The following is a 19705-nucleotide window of genomic DNA, read 5'->3' on the forward strand; positions in this document are numbered from 1 at the left end:
CATGTCATTAAGGACATCATCCAGATGCCTCTTAAACAGTGACAGGCTTGGGGCATCTATCACCTGCAACCCTTTGAGCTCTGCCCTTCAGCCAGCTCTTCACCCAGCACACTGGGAACCTGCTCATCCCACAGTGGGACAACTTGTCCAGAAGGATTCTGTGAATAACAGTATCAAAAGCCATACTAAAATCCAGAAAAACAGCAGCCACTGCCTTCCCTTCACTAAATGAGTGACCTTATCATAGAAGGATATCAAATGAATTGAACTCAATCAGGCTTTCCCTTTGTGAACCTGTTGACTGCGTGTGAACTGCCTTTTAACTTGCAGTGACCTAAGCTGTATTTCTTTGCATCTACTTATCTTTAGTCATTGGTTTGGTTTAGTTTCTTCTTTTCACAAGTTTTTATTATCGTTTTTATTTGTTTTGTCACTGCAGCTGTTAAGCATTTTGGATTTGAGCCAGTAAGTTTCTCCACCCACCTGTCCAGCTCTGTGTTCCATCAAGGAAATTTTTGGATGTTGAAAGTTAGAAGGAAGGAAAGACAAGGTGGCCTATGCCTTCTAATGCCAGGTACAGTCTTCTGCAAGGCAGACCACACTCTGTAGAGAGTGATCAGGGGGACACATAACATCGAAAATGTAGCATATAGGTCACATAACACATAGGTCTACACACAGGGTAAAAATGCTGGTGGACAACACATCTCGTAAGGGAAGGTTCTTCAGTTCCTTGCAAGTGACTTGTCTTTCTGCTGAAGCAGCTTGGGATTGGGGGTGGTGGTGAGTCTGGTTCCATTAACTCACTTCCAGCTGAGGTGATCTGACTACTACTCAGAGCAGGGTCCAGCTTTCAGTTTGTGGAAGACCCTGCAGTTGCTACTTCAGTTTTCTGAATGTAGTTTTCCTATGTTCTCCCTGTAGTGAGTGAAAAACTCCTATAGGGCTCCTACAGTTAGTTTTCTGCTCTGAGCTGTCTTTGAGGGGAATCTTTGTGCTTGGGGATGAACTGTTCCTGGTTAAGTTATTCTTCATGCATTTCCTCCTTACAGAGCTAATAATGTCATTACAATGTTTTCTGTGAGTATGGGAATAAAGTTCTTCAGTCACTGATACATTTTAACAGTTTCCCTGAACCTTGATACTCAGATGTCACCCATTGTTCTTCTGTAGTACTGAAATGCAATGAAAAAAGAGTTGATAAAATATTCTAGAAGTGGAGGCACAAAAGTCTAGGAGATCTAATAATGCATAGATGTGCTGATATAGCCCTTCCACTTCTGGCTAGGTAGATTCAAAGCTAAAGATGTATGTAGAGTATTCTTTTTAATTACTATTTGTACACAACAGTCCAGGGATAATGTTTGAATTCATGTTCACACATATTGTACTTCTTCAGTGTGCAAAATCAAATAGAAAGGCACAGCTGTTACACCTGCTTTCCACAAATTCTGTAGTTATTGATTGACAGTGTTAAAGAGCAGAAGGGATCATTAATACGACAATGTTATATTTACAGCTGCAACCTCATTTTAATGTATTTAAATGTATAGGTTATGATATAATTACTGTAACAGTGGATGAATTTAAATGTCAGTATTTCAAAACTGATTTCTAACAGAAAGGGAGTAAAAATGCAAAAAATATTTAAAAAGAATGTCACTTTATAAATAAAAAAACTCAGTCTTTTTTGAGTAGTATCTAGCAGAATTTTTAGTCTGTTAATAGGAGTTGTATTAGTCTAATACCAGTAAAATGGTACCTTTCATGTTTTTTTAGCTGAAGCTTTTGTTACAGTTTCTGTACTACTATGCCTAAAGACCTGTTGCTTTAGAAAAACAACTGTGAAATTTTAGCTTTGTGGCTCTGGTTCCCTTATGGGACAAATTGCCTTTGGAAAAAAAAAATGTGCAAGAAAATGAGACTGTTAAAATCAACTATTATTACTGGGACTTAGTTGTAGCTTACTGTTAAATAAAAATATTTTTCAGGACAACTGAAGTGTCCTGAAAGTGTTTATATGTCTGACTAATGCTTTAGTAATTTTACTTTTGTTTACATTTTGAATAACAATGTGCTGATATTTTAGTGAGAGGCTTTTACTTCCCCCCCCCCCCCCCTTAGTTTATTGCTCACTTGGGATAAAAATTCTCTGGTTTTGCAGGCAAGAGGTACTTTAATAAACAAATACTTCCCTAGCATTAAATGGCATCTGACTACTTATAGGGTAACAAAAGTGGAGTGATCTCACTGCTAAGAACAATGTGGATTCTCTCAGTAGCAGACTGGTTATGTAAAGGTATCACTTAGCTTTATGGAGATATTGCAGATAGTTCTGAGGATGTGCAGCTTACAAGCTTTATATTATTCTACTAACACTAGTAAGTTATAAGAAAGGAGTTCTGAAAATCCTGTCGTGCTAGGATTCAATGTCATATTTGCTATATTCTTTTGAACTGACAAATATTTATGGGAAAACAAGACTGGGTTCCTGAGAAGAAACCTGTCTTCTCTTACCTGTAGCACTGTTTTAGAACACAAACAAAAGAGTAGGTAAGGATCCTGGGCAATATTTGTGTGAGTTTTCCACATATCTTTGGCACAGCCACTTTGAAGAGACTATTCTGAAATTAACACTCAGTTCACAGGGATTGAGATTTTTTCATGAAGCGGAAACTAGTTACGGCACAGAAATCAGACCTCAATTATATGACTGTCAGTCATTATATCTAAAGCACAATAGGGAGGAAGGTTGAGAAAGTATTTCTTGTTGAAAATGAATAGAGAGTGAGGTGAGAGTGAGATGAGGTAAAATGACAAATGGGGTAACAAAATTATTTAATGTCATGTACAATTATACCCTGTCTTAGATCTTCTGTAGATTTCTACTTCTGTAGTGAGCTCTGGTCTGTGGATGGGAACCATCCCATGAGGTGGAGAGTAGGTGAACACCAGCTGTATTACAGAAAACACCAGAAAAACTACCTTAAAGGGATTTTCCATCCCAGTCCAATTCCGAGTTTTGAACCTCTGCAATCTGTATTATAAAAACTTCCAGGCAGACAACAGGTTAGGAAAGCTATGTTTGCAAAGCTAAGGCTTAACTAGATCTTGCAGAAGCAGTTTCATGCTTGAAGAATTTGATATAGATCTTCAATTTTTTTTATGATTTTTTTTTTTAGCTCTCTGTGTAGAGGTAGGGTTGATTAAAGTAGAACTAGGTCTGTCAGCCAAAATAATTTTTTCATTGTATGATATGATAAAGATGTCTTTGCTGTATGGTAGTGGACTAAGCTACAGTAATAAAACTATTACATGTTGACCAAAATATTGGACAACCCTGGCTTGGAAGGCATGGCTTCAGAGTTGAATATTCCCCTGTTATAGTTCTGGATCCACGCAAGACTAAGTGGCCTTTGGCAAGTTATCTCACCTTTCTGCTTTATCTGTGAAATTAGGATAATGTACCTACATGTCAGTGTTAAGAAGTAATTAAGGGTTGCACAGTGTGTGTTCAAAGCATCGTGTAAGTGCTAAATATTAACTATAGTGTAATTGAACTGCTGTAATTTAGAATATGTTAATTGACATTGTCATATAAAATAGGATAAAACTCCAGTGCTGTAGAATTTTTGATTGTTACTAATGAACTAAAGTATCTGTCACCACAAGACAGGGAATGTTGCCAGTATTTATCTGTAGAGAAGTTTAACAAGACAACTATTGATTTTTTTTTTTAGCTTGAAATAAGAAAAGTATGCATGTGCACATACAACTACTTTAAGTGCACAGTTTAAATTAAATATGTTTTAGGCAGAAAGCTTTATTTCTTTTTGAATTGGAAACAGGACATTACCCTAGAATTTTAAAACTGTTACATTTCTTTCAGCGTATTTTAAGCTGAAAAGGCTTCTGTTTTCTGGCCCGCTTTGCTTAGTAGTTGTCACTGCAATATATAGAGGTTGCCACAGAGTAAAGTGGAAAATATTCTGTATATCACTGGAGGTGGGGAAAGAAATTTTTTCTTGAAATCTGACTTATGTATTGTACTTATTGTGTGTGTTTTAGTGACTTGATGTCTTCCAAAAGTTCAATTCCTACCTCTTGCTAAGTTTCGTTTTAAGGAGTTGGGAAGAATAAGAGACAAGCTAAGAGCAAACAAAGACATGTCAACAGAAGGATTGCTGAGAAGAGAGCATGAGTTGAGGGAAGGCAGTCATAGCTGTTAACATTTAAAAAGCCCTTTCAACGACTAACAAAATAAAGGATAGAGTTGTCCTCGTCCTGAAATGGCTTTCATATTTCTGAACCTATTATAAAAGCTTTTCTTAGAACACTTGCCTTCTAAAAACAAAATAGTTTCTATCATAAACAACAGAGGCAGCACATCAACACAAAGACTATCTTCACTTACTTTTATTTCTGGGATAGCAGAACAGGCCATTATTCAATACTACAGAAAAAAAAAAGAGTTGTTGCCCCAGTTTAACAAATGAAGAAAACAAAGACTTGAAAAATAATGTCCTTGAACCTAGCACTGTGCCAGCTTCCAGTACCATTGCAGTTATTAGGCTTTGTCCTCAATACAAAGATTTAAAAAAAAAAATATTCCTCACTTTTTAACATCATAAAAGGCACATTAGGACATCTTTCTCTAGGTACAGTCCTAGTGGAGACAAGACCCAGGTAGTTTTTATATCAGTATAGCCAGTCAAGGCCAACCATATATCTCTTACTTCAAGTTGATGTGAACCAGCTACATCAAAATAAGGAAATATAGCACTTTGCTCCCCCTAAGATTTTACATCACATTAGAGTGACTAGGCCTCTTCATTTACCACTGTATGTGGTACAGTGCTAGAATATTGTACCTGAGTAAAAATCATTTTTATTGCAATGAAGATACAGCTTTATGTATCTCAATTCTCTTCCTTCTTTTTCTTTTGTGCGTGCTTAGCACATAAAAGCACCAATAAAGGCAAGACATTTCACAGAAAGTATCTGCCAAATTCAATTATTCTGCTGGGAGTCTGAATGATGAGACAAAATCTTCAGTATTATCAAAGTGAATTGTGCTTGATTAGAGTGAAAACTCAGTAGTTCCTTTCTTTGCTATATGTTTCATCCATCTGTAGCAAAGTAGAGTCCTTTAAGGAAAAGGGAATCTAACATTTTCATATTTCACATCTGGAATTGAAGTTATTTGGAAATGGTGTGGACTAACCACTCCTTAACATACTTCAGTGACTGCTGAAAAAGATTGGAGAAAATTAACATTGTCCTTTTTTAAGTCATGTGGGCTGTGAAAACTAAGGTGTCTGAAGTCAGTTGAAATCTGTGTGTATACAGAATTTGTCCTTTCCTAACACCTTTGAATCTTTTACTGTATTGGCAAGAGAAATTAGAAGGAAATGTAGCTGGTGTGGGAGAAACAGTGTCTCTGTGTTCTCCTTTCTAGCCCTCTACCTTTGTAGTAGTTGCTCCTCCTTAGGGACTTCAGTCATATTTGTGGAAGTGGTCAGTGGAAAGGAATAAGAAATAGCACCAAGGATCTTTATATGTCTGAGTTTCACATGATCCAAAATGCTTTGAGAAAGATTTTAAAGGTATGAAAAAAATGGGCATGTTAAAACTCTGATGTATCTGCAGAGCTCCCTAATCAGAGTCCTTTTGAAAAGAAACGTTTCTGCTTAACTTTCATCATCAGTGGAGTACATAGACTTTTCATATACACCCAGTGTCCAAATAAACTTTGAATACTGCTGAAGATTTTTCTTTCCTGACAATATCTGCATTTCCATGATAGAGCTATATCACAATACTGTCTGTTGCCCCCTGGGAAAATATTTTCATTAATTTGTTTTCTGACAGTATGTGTTCCAAATATGTGATCATTTTTTACTCTTTTTGTTTACAGAAGCCTAGAGGAAGATGAATCAGGTCCATTCTAGTTAGTTAGTATGTGATCTGGTAACTTGTGTTGCTTAAAACGTAGGCAGCATGTCTCCTTGGCAATGCTGATTTTTACAGACTGTAGCTACTGGAACATTTTTGCTATACAAAAGGATATTAAAATACATATTTGCTTTGTCCATGTTCTGGGTTCATAGATTATTAATTGTGTGTCAGTCACAGCCTATTGCATTTGAGTGACTGCAGTGAAAACAAAAATTAATTTCTTTACCCTTTTTTTACTTGTTTAACACCATCTGCTTACATCACATCTTGAAATTTAAGGTAGTGATCTTTTCAAGCTCAGCACTGTATTAATAAACTATAAACTATCTAGCAACTTTGCCAAGAACCTACTGTGCACTCTCTTATACTGAAGTTGACTTCACCATTTTGGTATTCATTCTTTTAGAATAAATGACATTGAGTTGGAGGTGCAGTACTGCAGCAATTTATGCACATTTTTACTTTGAGTGTAGAAATTTGTGGCCCAAGCGTCAGGATATTTTTATTAGTCAGAAATAATACATTTTAAAAAAATTAACCTAAGCATGAATGATCATGTCCTCTTAATACTGATAAATATTTATATTTATGATAGGTGTGAGACTTTAATGGCATTGTGGTATCCTGTCTAGAGGCAGGACAGTGTCTTTTACACTAGGACAGTGGTTGTGACGTACAGGCATAGTGTGCCAGGAGGAAAAACATGCTAATGTACTGACTTCATATATGTTTTTCTGGGAGTGTAACAGGTGCCTTTTTCTATTTTAAGTAATGCATTTTTTTTCTAAAAAAATTGGGAATCCAAAGTTGGAAAGCTTAGGACAAATGCAATGTATAATGTTGTTTATTTACTAGAAATAAGTTCTGTCCAAAAGACTGAATCCTTTGAATTAAAAGCTGAGAAAAGCATATGGCAGGCTGTATGCTGCCCCTTGGTAGTTTAGTGAGTGCCTAGAGTGTTATATTCATGAATGTGCCTGTATATGGCATTGTTTAAACTGGTATGTGTATCATACAAAATCATATAATGTACATCATAAAAACACAGAGTTTTGTAGATTGGAAAGGACCACCAGGGATCATTTAGTCCTACCTCTTGCTCAATTCAGGTCCAGTTAAAGCATGTTGCACAGGGTCACCTGCAGTCAATTGCAGTATCTCCAAGGATGTTGATGCCACAGTGTTTCTTGGTAACCTGGCCCAGTGTTTGGCCACTCTTTAGGTAATGTTTTTTTCTTTACATTGAATTGGAATTTACCACATTTCAGCTTGTGCCCATGGCCTTCTGTCATGTCACTGTGTGCCTCTGTGAGGAGCCTTGTTCCATCTTACCTACATGTTCTTATTAAGTGGTTGCAGGAAGCAATAAGCTCTCACCTTCGCCTACTGTTCTCCAAGCTGTGCGAACTCATTCTATATCATGCTGCAGCCTCCTACTTGTCCTGGTGTCTCTGCTGAACTTGCTCCACTGCTTCAAGGTCTGTCTTGTACTGGGAAGACCAGAGCTGGAGACATTGCTCCTGATGCAGTCTCACAAGTGCCAGAAAAAGGGGAATTATCAGGTCCCTTAATCTGCAGGTGATGCTCTTGTTAAAACAGCCCAGGATGCTGTTGGCTGCCTTTGCTGCCAGAAAAAGGGGAATTATCAGGTCCCTTAATCTGCAGGTGATGCTCTTGTTAAAACAGCCCAGGATGCTGTTGGCTGCCTTTGTTGCCAGGGCACACTGCTGGCTTGTGATCAGCAGCTTGTCCACAGGGACCTCCAGTTTTTTTTCTGGCAAATAGGTTTTCTAGCCAGTTGGCCCCCAGCCTGGTACTGTTGTATGGGGTTATTCCATCTCAGATGCAGGATTCTGCATCTTAATGTATTGAATTATAATTATAGAATTCAATGTATTGAATTATAATGTTGTGCTAGTAAGAATTAATAGCTTTTAGTTTGTTATTTGGGAATAGCAGTGGGATGCCTTCTGAGAAGCCTAAATAATGCAGAATTATGCATAATATGACTAATTTTCGGATAGTCAGTTTAACAAAATCACCTAAATCTCATGATATATCAGGTGCATCCTGAGATAAATAAACTACAGAGATCACAGTGAGTTACCAAAGAAAGGCTAGTGAATTGTTTCCTGAAAGCAGATAATTTCTTAGACTAGTGATGCTTCAATTTTGGTTTGTATATTTATAAATAAAATAGGCTATGTTAATTTGGAAGCAAAATCAACAATACTTTGGTTATTCTGTTTATTGATCAACTGAATATTTAGCTTCTCTTGTTAGATTAATTTAGTATGGAATATTTTCAGTACTGAAAGAGTTCAAAAGATGCTTTATTCTGAGGCTATTGAAACACCATTTAATATTCTGCAGTGTTGTCACTGTATGTTGAATGGGTTTTGTATTAAGGGTTGTTCACAACTAGTGTGCTATCACATGTACATACATTCTCAAACTAAAAGCTAACTGAAATTTTTATATCGTATGTCAATTTGTATAATAAAATATTTAATGATCAGTTTAAAAGAGCAATTTGGTATTTGTCAACAAATGGTTTTGGTTTGGGTTTTTTGACTCTCATAATAAAGGTAGTTTTATTTGTGTTGTTAGCAAACCCCTTAGTGATAACACAAATCTTTACTCATGCCTTTCCCACACTATTAATTCATTTGCCCTTTTTAAGAATCTTGGAGTTTGTCAGAAATTAGCCTGGGAGGATGAATTCAGCAGATCTCTGTCCATGGTCTGTTGCAGCTTTCTCAGGAGAACTGTATGTCCACAATGTTAGGAAAATTTGGCATATTGTAAATTAAATCTCAGTGCTGAAGGCTCTCGGCTAGGAATCGTTATACAGAAGCCCAGCATTTCTGGTGCTGCCTGTGCTTTTCAGCTGATGACCCTCTTTGCTAATGAAGCATGCAGTCCTAATTTGGCATGGGTCAGAGGTAGGATGATCTTCTTGCAGGTGAAATGTTGTTTGCCACATTTTGCAGAGTATTAGTCTGAACCTGTATTTGGTTGGCACCTGTGCTCTAAAACTGGCATCCCACCTTGTGAGAAGGCAGAATGCCACTCTGACAGATGGGAAGGAATGCAAGCAAGCCAGCAAACCAGTGTATGCATCAAGGGGTCACATTTCTCTCCAGGAATGTTGAAATACCAGTACATGCAGAGCTTCAGTATCTGAAATGCACGTGTTTCTTGGCAACAACCAAAGTTCCTGCTGAATATCTTGGCACAGTACGTAAGGAAGCTTAGTGAATTTTCATGGCTTTCATAGGGTTTCTACACCATGGGAGCCTTCATATAATTCCTGCTAAGAATGGCCCTATGAATATAAACAGAAGAGGGAATGTATTTTGCAAATTATTCTTTGTTATTAATAGATTAAGAACTGTTAAAATGCCATAATAGCTTTCATGGATGATGATTCTTTTGATTAGTTAATGGTTGGTTTATCCTGGTCTGAGAGCAATAGAACGTGTGCTTTGGAAATCAACCCAAAATACGAATATCACAGTTTAAACGTCTATCATTTCTTTTTGGTACTTCATTTTCTCTTAACTTAAAAGTATATTCTGGAATCCCATCACACTTTTGTACTTCATAAAGAAATTAGGTTTTTTATGTATTCCCCAAAATGATACAATGTCTTAATATTAACTCTGGGGCAGCATTCCTTTCTTTTGCCGAAGGTAATCCTGAATGGCTTATTTCAGTGTTTTTACTTTTTTTTTCCTCCAGAATTACTGTAAAGCTTTCCTATTTCACCCATTTCAGCACAGTGTTTTTCACATTTGAATAGCTGCATCAACATGAATCCTTTATAAGGACCTTAAAAACAAACTTTGCCAAGTCCCAGAATACAGAAGCTAATTCACATCCCAATACTCAGCTGCCTCATGAATAAAGGAGAGTCTGTGCCTGACACTTTGAAGCTGTGGCTGTTAAACCATACAGACTATTTACCTCAATAAATCATTATAAGAAACTAAGGTACAATTATACCCACAGAGAAATAGAATTCAAAACACTGATTTATGTGGTTCAGTGCCTGTTCCCCTTTCCATCATGTTTTGAATTTTATGCATGTTTGTCATCTTTGGCTGCTTCCATGTATCTTTAAACTAATGGGTCTTGCTTTTTTAACATTCCTCATTAGGTTTGTTATTTTACTTTGACATGCAGACATGATTTGCACTCTGTACAAAATTTTGCATTTAAAATTAACTATCTGATTTCTTATGCTATAGACCAAAAATGGAAAATGTGAGTAATTTGTTTAAACTAACATACACCCTTCTCTGGCTAATTTGTGACCATCTAAGCTGAAATTCCATATTAGTGAAGAATTTTTTTTGGTGCTTGTTTGTGGGTTATGCAGCGACCACCATATAGAGGAAGCTATCATTGTGCTTTTCAGATTGTGCCTGTTAATCTAGAGGGTTATCATAAAGAAATGGAAGCCATGTGAAATTACATTTTGAGTTGGTTCCTCAGTTTCTTCATCCCTTAAAGAGGCAAAATAAATCTAAAAGATAAAAATTAAATAAAATGAAAGTGCTGGCTCAGATGAAGGAATGGCACTGAAACCCACAAATAATTCCATATGAATGGTAGAAATAAAGTAAATATATCTAGCAAGGGAAGTCCAAGAGCAGCTACAGACTCTGTTAGGCCACCCAAGCCTTTAAGAGCATGCAGTGTTGTCTTGTAGAGCAACAGGGTGGGGATTTAACAACCAATAAATGTTCCTTGATGGAACTTCAAGAAGTTACAAAATATTTCAAAGAAGACTTTAAATACGAACAATAGTAAATATATTACAGTTCCAAATGCCAATAACTTTCAGCACTGGTGCTCAGGTGGATGTGAACAGTGCTGAGTGAGGGTGTATTATGCAGCCTGCCTGATCCTAGTGGTTTGGGTTAGAGTAGCACTTGTTTGCACTATTGACAGGGAGTTCTAAATCCACCGTTACTTCTGAAGTGATCTCTAGTGTGAAAATTGTTATACCATGTGCAACAGTCCTCTGTCTAGTTAAAAAACGTGTATCAGTTGAAGGCAGGATTGGTGGTTTCAGATTATTTTTGGTTTACAGTGGGTAACAGAAATTAGAGTGAGAAGCCTAAATGCTCATCTGCAGGTCTATCTGTGTTGTCATAATCCTACACTGAACTTCATCAGGTGTTAAATTAATACATTAAAATGCATATATACTCTGCATATAGTACATGAATAACAGCACACCACCTTTTGCATGCATAGATACTCATATATACTAAAATATACTCATATATACTATATATTCTAACTTTTGTTATCTATACCTAACTCAGTATTTATACTAGTAACTCTATATATACACCTAAGCACACTTCAGTGTGTTTTCGCCTCTCTGAATCTACAGGCATTTTGTGAGGAAATTATATTATACCTAAAAATGTCCCTATGCAAACAATGTTATTTATCCAAAATTGAAATCTCATGTAGGATATTCCATAACCTGTTCCCCAGTATTTCAGGAGTTCATAACATACTGCTTTCACAGTCTGCTAGCATTTAAATTGTTGCTGTCATTATATCCATGTAGTTAATAATGTTTTTATGCTACTGAAGTAGAAGACTGCCAGAAATTTTGATGATGGTGGAATTTAGCAGGTCTGAGGATTCTACTATCAGCTATTGTGATTGTGCAATTTGAGATCTCTTGTATTATCTAGACACGGAGGGACAAAGTTTAGGAGTCTGGGAGCAGAAAAGCGGGATAACTACTTATCTCCACAAAAAACAGATATATTTATGTTCATTATCAAGTGTATTACGGTCTCATCTCAATGTCTGGTAGGAACACATCTGTAATGCCTGTACCAGTCTGTATCTCAGAAAATCTTGGCTTATTTCAATAGATTTTAACAGTGGGGCTGTGTCTGAAGAGTTTTGAGATTTTACGAGCTTCAGAAAAACTGGTGACTAGATAGGGAGAGTGATCCAAAGTGCTCCTCTGTGCAGCTAAGGCTGCAGAGTGAATGCAGCAGCATCTAGAGCCAACCATGCAGTTTGTCTTCATTTCTGTATGAATCTTGTGTTGTGTCTTGCCCAGCCCCTAGCTCACTGCCCAGCTGCATCCCCTGGTGAAGCACCAAAGCTCATGGTGTTACCTGTGGTCAGGAGAAAGCACAGGGAGAGGCTACACGACATAGAGGCAGCAAAGGGCAATTGTAGTTCAACTCACATGAATGTGATGCACCACAAATCAACTGGTAGCCACGCTGTGAATGTTTCCATTGCTTATAGAGCAATTTTATTTTTTTTTCATAAAAAATATTTCCATCTGTTGAAATTTCATTAATGAAACTACATATTCTAGGGCTTTGTAATACGTAAATTTTATTTTTCCTCTGTTCTTAAGTGTCCTAGAATGGAGATCCCTGCTCAGTTATAAAAATAACAATGTCTTCAATGATTAATGTTTCTTCCATTAAGAAAATTTCAAATTATTAATATTTCACATCATTTTTACAGCTCAGTGTCAGTGCTACCATGCAGCAAAGAGCCATTATATTTTGCAAAGTACTGAAAAATCTCAACCTAAATTGAAAGACATTCTGAGATACATTCAACACTTCCTGGAATTTCAGATATTTACTAGGATTCGTTGGCTTGGTTTACCTTGCACCTTCAGTCTTTCAGTTTTCAGAACAACAAATATAAATATATCCTGAATGCTATTTAAAAATATCCAAAGTTAAGGATTTTTTGTTGTGAAAATTGAGACACATCTCATCTATTGGGATGCCACAGAAACTCATGAAGCTGGTTCTGTCAGTACTCGTACCATTTTCTCTTCTGGTAGGGACTGACTGTTATATCTCAAAGTTTCCATCAGCTCTCAAACAGTACCCATAAAAAACAAGAGTATTTTAATTCCCAATGAAATCCCTTACCAAAATTTGTAAGGAACATCTACTCTTTCAGAGGTGTGTTCTGTTTGAAACATGGGTTCTAGAGTAGTGTAATTACTCCATGCATTATGTTTTATTGAAATAATTGTGCAGGTGTAACCTGGATGTGGATGCAATTGTAGTAATATAAAAGGGTTGTGTCCATCTTCCCTAACAAGAGGAACTTCACATGTAGAAAGCAATTTCATGATCTCATCACAGTACAGGGCTCGAGCTGATTAAATTAAATCAGTATAATTAAGCATAACTTTTGTATGTAGACAAACCTTAAGCATTGCATGAACACAGACCAAGAATAAACTTGCTTAGTTTACAAAACAGGCTGTTAGTTGCAGCTTATCACGCAAATAAGGAGAACAATTTTTAAATAAACTTAATGAGTTAATGATGCAACTCTGTATGTGTTAGGGAGGGCAAGATATGTCTCAGAAAGCACTGTGAATGTTAATCTTAGGCACCTGAACCAGTTTGTTGAGATTACCTCGTGTGATTTCTTTGTGGCTAGTTTGAAAAAGTAGTACCAGTGAGGAAGTACAGTTTTCTACATTTTTTTTTCTAAGCTTTTCTTTTATTAGAAGATGCCTTCCACTCACCAAAACTGTAAGTCCAAATGAAGGTTCTTTAATTTTTGCAATGATTCTTCAGAACATCCAGGGATTACATATAATAGGTTGTGTGTATAGCAGGAGCAAACAAGGCATCAATGATAACCTTCTAGCATGGTTTTAGCTGGATGTACTGAATTACAGCGAAAACAGTTTTGGATTTTTTCCTAAGTCTCATGGATCACAGATTGCATGTTTAAAAGTGATAAGGGAGTAGAGAGACAAAGGAAAAGAAACAACATGAAAAGCCTTAAGTTTGCATGAGTTACACTGTGCTGAAATCCTGACCTCGAATCAATAAAAAATCCTTTATCTGACATGTATTGAGGGATTATAGACTCAACATTTTTGAGGGTGTGTTTGAACAGCATTGACATCAAAACCTTCTGAAAACTCCAGGTGGATTATGAACTATGTACTGTTTATATCTGTGAGTATAAGCAGCTGAAGAGTTGTTTCAGTCTATCTGTGCTACAGTTTTGCAAGTATGCTATGTTTATTTCTTAGGAAATAATTATTAAGGAGCAGAGGGTGTTTATATTGGTCGAGTGGTTCAAGCATATGGACTAGAGACGTCAGAGTTTTCCTTGCAGTTATGCTACAGACATTCTTGGTGAATGGGATAAACCAAGTCCTTGTTCTGTATCTCTTTTTCTCAGTAGGTACAGTGCAGATGGTATACTGGCAGCACTTGGTGGCTTATGACAAGATTTGGTTTATTATTGTTGAAAGGTGCGTGCAATTGCTTTTGAAGATACAGTATGGCTACTTTAGTTGTTGGGTTTTAAAAAATATTTCATAATGGGCAATGCCACTCTTCCAAAAAGGTGGTAACTCTCTGCTTAATGAGTCTGAAAACCACACTGGCATGTGGCATGCTGCTGGAGTAGTTGTATTTCAAATGTACCGATAAATGCTGCCCTCTGCATTTTGAGCTGTATAAACAAATCTGTTTTGCTGTGAAGAAAACAAATTGCTGTATAAACAAATCTGTTTTGCTGTGAAGACTGTTAAAGGTGCTTAAAACTTCAGTGCAATAGTCATTCATTTATGTGTTTTGTGAGCATATATTTGGAAAAAGGATATTATTGGGTAGGCTCTTCGGCTATCTTCTGAGACTTAAGAAAGGTAGTAGATCCAAATGTGTACTAAAGGCAAGACTGAAAACATGAGAGAAAGACAATGACTGTAATGAGGAATCCATTGGACTGTTTCTCATATATTATCATCTTGGAGAATAGCTGTAATATTTCATATAGGAGACACCAAGAGACTTTTAGAGTCTGCACAGTGTCCTATCAATTACTTTAACAGTTTCTGCCTTCGGCCAACTGTCCTTAAAAATGGAGAAAGGTGAGAAGCCTGGAATTTTAAAAAATAATTTAGATAATGAATGTCTATTAGCTCCTTGATATTTAGGAGGAAAATGTTGAAAAAACCCTATATGATATACTTATAGAAGGATGCTCATGGTATTCCTAAAATTCCTCCTGATAGTTTTAATGTCAAATGCAGTCGTAAGAGCCTTATCATCAGCAACCTTATCATCTTAATACTACATTGTATGAATAACTGTGGACTAGTGAAAGTAAAAAGGAGCAGCACTGGATCTGCTGTTATAATATTCCTTTTATTTGACAAGTCTATGCGTTTTATTTGACATACTTATTTTCTGTCTTTAAGTGAACATTTAGAATGTTGTCTTTGAGAACCATTGAGAAACAGGACATTTGATTCTGTTTTACAGTGATAGTTTTTTTGTGTGTGTTTTTTAATTTTATTTTTTTTTAAAACAAAATCTTTAGATCTCATCATGGTCATGTCAGGATAAACGAAACTTTCTGTTTTAAGGATTGAAAAAGTTCAAACAGATTTCACTTGTGATCAGGCTTTCACAGGTAAATTTTAGCATGTCCAAGGCTATGTAAGGGGAACTTATTTGGAACTGTTGTTTTGGCTGGTGCCCTTAGGCAACAACAATAACAACAGAATCTCTGCTGGACAAAACAAAGAACAAACATAGAATTTGTTGATAGATAAATCACAACAGTGGGAAATATGCTTGCAGAAATACAGCAGGAGAATAAGGATAGATTATAAATAAAATCATAGAATCATAGAATGTTTTGGGTTGGAAGGGTCCTTAAAGATCATCTAGTTCCAACCCTCCTGCATGGTCAGAGACACCTCCCACTAGACTGGATTACTCAACCCAACATCCAACCCACTTCCAGGGATGGGGAATCCACAGCTTCTCCGAGCAATCTGTTCCAGTGTCTCACCACACTCACATTTCTCCCTTTTCAATTTAAAACTATTACCCCTTGCCCTATCACTGCCCTCTCTGGTGAAAAGCCCCTCCCCAGCTTTTCTGTAGCCCCTTCAGGTACTGGAAGGCAGCTATAAGGTCTCCTTGAAGCCTTCTCTTCTCCAGGCTGAAGTACACCTGTCTTCATAGGAGAGGTGCTCTAGCTCTCTGATCATCTTCGTGGCCCTACTCTGGACTTGCTCCAACAGCTCCATGTCCTTCCTGTGTTAGGGGCTGCAGAACTGGACACAGAATTCCAGGTGGGGTCTCATGAGAGCAGAGTAGAGGGGCAGAATCACCTCCCTCAACCTGCTGGTCATTCTTCTTTTAATGCAGCCCAGGACACAGTTGGATTTCTGAGCTGCAAGCACACATAGCAGGCTCATGTTGAGCTTCTCATCCTTCGGTTGAAAGTTTGTTCTGCATTTACCTGTCAGGGAAAGTAGGTACATCACTGCAGGTTTTTCTCAGGTGCATCGGTGGCTCTAGTACCATATGGAGCTCAACAGAATAAATCTTGTGTAGGTTGTCTGCTAAACAGTATTGCAATTATTTTAAACTATCAGTTTGTGAATACCTGGCCATAACAGCAGTTGTATGACTGTAATGGTGATACCTGTGCACATTTGAAGCAGAACAAAGATGTTGGTCAAAGATTACAACACAGAGGCGAGAAGGGAAGTTTTGTCTGAGGTCCTATTAGAGCACGGTGCTGGGTCTTTGAGTGGGCTATTATTTCCTTATTTCCATGAGTCTTTTGACCACCTCTGAGAATACACCTGTAGTACTGATTGGTTTTGCTTTGACTGCCTCAAAACCAGTAGCTTCTGTCATGGACGCAAGGTTAGGGTTAGAGAAATAGCAAATGAAAGAGACCATTGTGCTATCTGACATAGGAAGAGATTTGTCAGAAAGACCATAAAAAGCCCAATTTATTTTTTTTTTCTTTGCTGGCCACTGTTACCTCTTTTTATAACAGGCACTAACATCACTTGTAAATGCTAGACTGCTGTAAAATGTTTTTATTATCCAGGTATTATTATTTTTGAGATTATAAAAGTTAAGACACTTAAACAAGAAGATGCATCTATTATTCAGATAGAAAGAAAATGTTTATATTATTGGAAATCTGATGAACAAAGTTTTTTCCTTAAAAAAAGCTCTATGGTAAAAGTCAAGGCTGTGTGTTTTCTGAATAAAAGTCTGAATTCACAGCTCACTAACAGGTAATAAGTGTGGCCAAGCAAGGTATTTTTTTTCTTTCTTCAAAATGTTTTGATTTCTTCAGGAAGTATAAATATCAATGTGTCTATATACTGTATATGTATTTGTCTTCCTGTGTCTCCATGCATATAAATATAGATATATACCTACATACGTATATATAGATAACCACTTAAGAATGTGAATGTGTGTACTCTAATACAATTATAATGCAGGGGGGTTATATATATATTGTATGCTATGTATTGCTTTTTAGGTGAATGAGGAATGTGATGAGGACATTTCCTTTGTCCTAATAGTGATTCCCATTTTAAGATGTCAAAGGAAATTTTTGGATTATAATTTCTTCCTGTACTCACTGGATGAAAATTTGTTACTTTACATTTTCTTCCATATGCTCTGAGTGAAAGAAACCTAGTAGCAAGAGAGAAGCTCACGTGTCATCTTGATAGGTGATGTTTGGGACTTCCTGCTTAGGTTATTAATGATCAGATTTTAATCTGAAGTAGTGAGTAAAGGGCCTAAATAGAATGTTCATCTCACTCTGAGCCTAAAACAAGTAGAAAGGCAAGCAAAGCCATATGAATGCAGACAGGAATGCTTTTGTGTGCTCACTTCTGTGAGCCATTTGCTTACTTCCTCTTTGCCCCACGTTCCATGCTTTTATTTAGGCATTACATTCTTCCCTCACACCTTCTGCTTCTCTTGTCTCTTAAAACTTCAGACTACTGGGGACCGAATCTGCTTTTTTCTCTGTATCTTCTGTCTGTATGAGCAGCTGTGGATTTTAGTTTTTGGGCATTTTGTAATGCATCTGAAAATGACTAAATTTGTTGTGGTGGAGCCCTAGGAATTGATTCTGAATGTTGAACTCCTGATCAATTGAACAGAGGAAAAAAGTCTTGGAGATATATAATGAAATCAGCATAGAGGCAAAGGTTATTTTTTATTTTTGGTGGTGGCTTTGTTGTTTGTAACTTGCTCTTGGACAGCAATATAATTAATTTCATTTTGTTTTCAATAAAACTAATAGTCACAACATTATTAAAAGAAGAATTATTTTGAAATACTTTATATTTTTTGTTTGTGAAAAAGGTAAAGAATTCTAAATTTAAGGTTACTGATTATTGATTTGGAATTGTATGATAATACATTGAAGTAAATTAAAGCTGCAACATAAAAGGCAAATATTGTATAATTTTTTTTGCAATCCACTTAAATGATGTCTCTGTGTGTAATAGATACTTGGAAGCAAGGGAGAAAGTAATCTATAGAGAAATTGTTTACTTGATTTATGGACCACCTTTCCAACTTAAGTTCATAAACTTCTAGTCAGAAAAATTACTTTATAATGTTTTTCTTGGTAGAGGCTAATATAATAAAGTACAGTGCCTACTGGAATTATGTATATCTGTTATTTTGCTATGTTACAAGTAGCAGATTGGAACCATAACCATTTCCATTTTAAAGTACAGCTTTTCAACATGTAAATAGGCAACTACTGTATTTTTAAAATTACTTTAAAGTTCTAACACACCAAAAGACAGTCTGCAACTAAATGTGATTTAATTAAGAATTCTCAGCTTCAAATGTTCAAACTTACAATTCCCGAGAAACGTGCAGAGTGGATGTATACTTGGAAATATTTTAATAGTCGTGCAATTTTTGCCTAGTACAGGACAGCATGCAAGAAAAATGAACCCTCAGTGTAGAGCAGTTTCGGGTTTACATGCTGCCTACAATCAACCTAGTCCATACTCTTGCATTGTAATTGATAGTTGATTTGTAATCCCGGTGGCAATTTAGGATGGAGGAATACGTTTGGTTTTCTCTTTGTTGTCTAGGGCTTTAACCTTCTATATGACTCTCTATAGGAGAGCTAAGATCTTGAATGAGTTAAATGTGTCTTTAATCTGTTAAAAAAAAAAAAAAAAAGGCAGCCTGATTGTCTAGTGTTCTGGCATGTTGATTATCTACTTTATAAATTTTATAAGACAATTTATACTTGCTACATGGATAAGCATTTGCAAACCTTACATTCACAGTGTTGGTTTTTTGTGTGGTTTTTTTGTTTGTTTGTTTGTGTAATTAATTGACTTGTTTGTTTGTTTGTTTTTTGTACCAAAACATCTAATCAGGAAAGGACATACTTCTTAGGGAATAACAGGAGGTAAGTGACAATCCAGTGTTTTAAAAGATCACCCATGAATTCTTGCAGTGACCAACATCTGATAGAAAGGACATTTGACATAATCGACTCATTACAAAAAGAGACCAGTGACCTCCACCCACTGGTAGCAATATTTTAAATGTTAGGTAAGAAATGTGTTTTTGCATTATTGTAATGCTTTCTGTATGTGTATCATAATTTATTGTGATGGCAAGACTGAAGAAGCATGCTGGATTGAACAGTCCTGTGGTACATGGCATGGGGTAATTGCAAAACATAGCCTGAAGTATCTGTTCTGAAGGCAGCAGTTCCAGGCTTCACTCAGAGATATACAGTTGTATTCAATACATACTGATTAAAAAGTCTTTCGGTTAAAATCTGTGCACTCCACTCTGTGTTGCCTGACTTGGACAAGAGTGGTAGTTCCTAGACTAAAATACTGTAGATAGGAAACACATTCTATGGTCCTTATATT

General features: G+C 36.5%; 1 protein-coding gene across 1 annotated transcript in view; it reads right to left on the bottom strand.

Moving 5' to 3' along the window:
• Positions 1 to 4444, bottom strand: part of LOC104386759 (chromosome unknown open reading frame, human C11orf58) — a 14208-nt gene extending 9764 nt beyond the window's left edge. The window contains exon 1 of the mRNA XM_009995412.1: positions 4415 to 4444. Within this exon, the coding sequence (XP_009993714.1) occupies positions 4415 to 4444 (30 nt within the window). The remainder of the gene's footprint in view (positions 1 to 4414) is intronic.
• Positions 4445 to 19705: the final 15261 nt, after the last annotated feature.

Source organism: Chaetura pelagica, unplaced genomic scaffold, assembly GCF_000747805.2.
Source record: "Chaetura pelagica isolate M959 unplaced genomic scaffold, ChaPel_1.0 scaffold94, whole genome shotgun sequence".
Lineage (NCBI taxonomy): Eukaryota > Metazoa > Chordata > Aves > Apodiformes > Apodidae > Chaetura > Chaetura pelagica.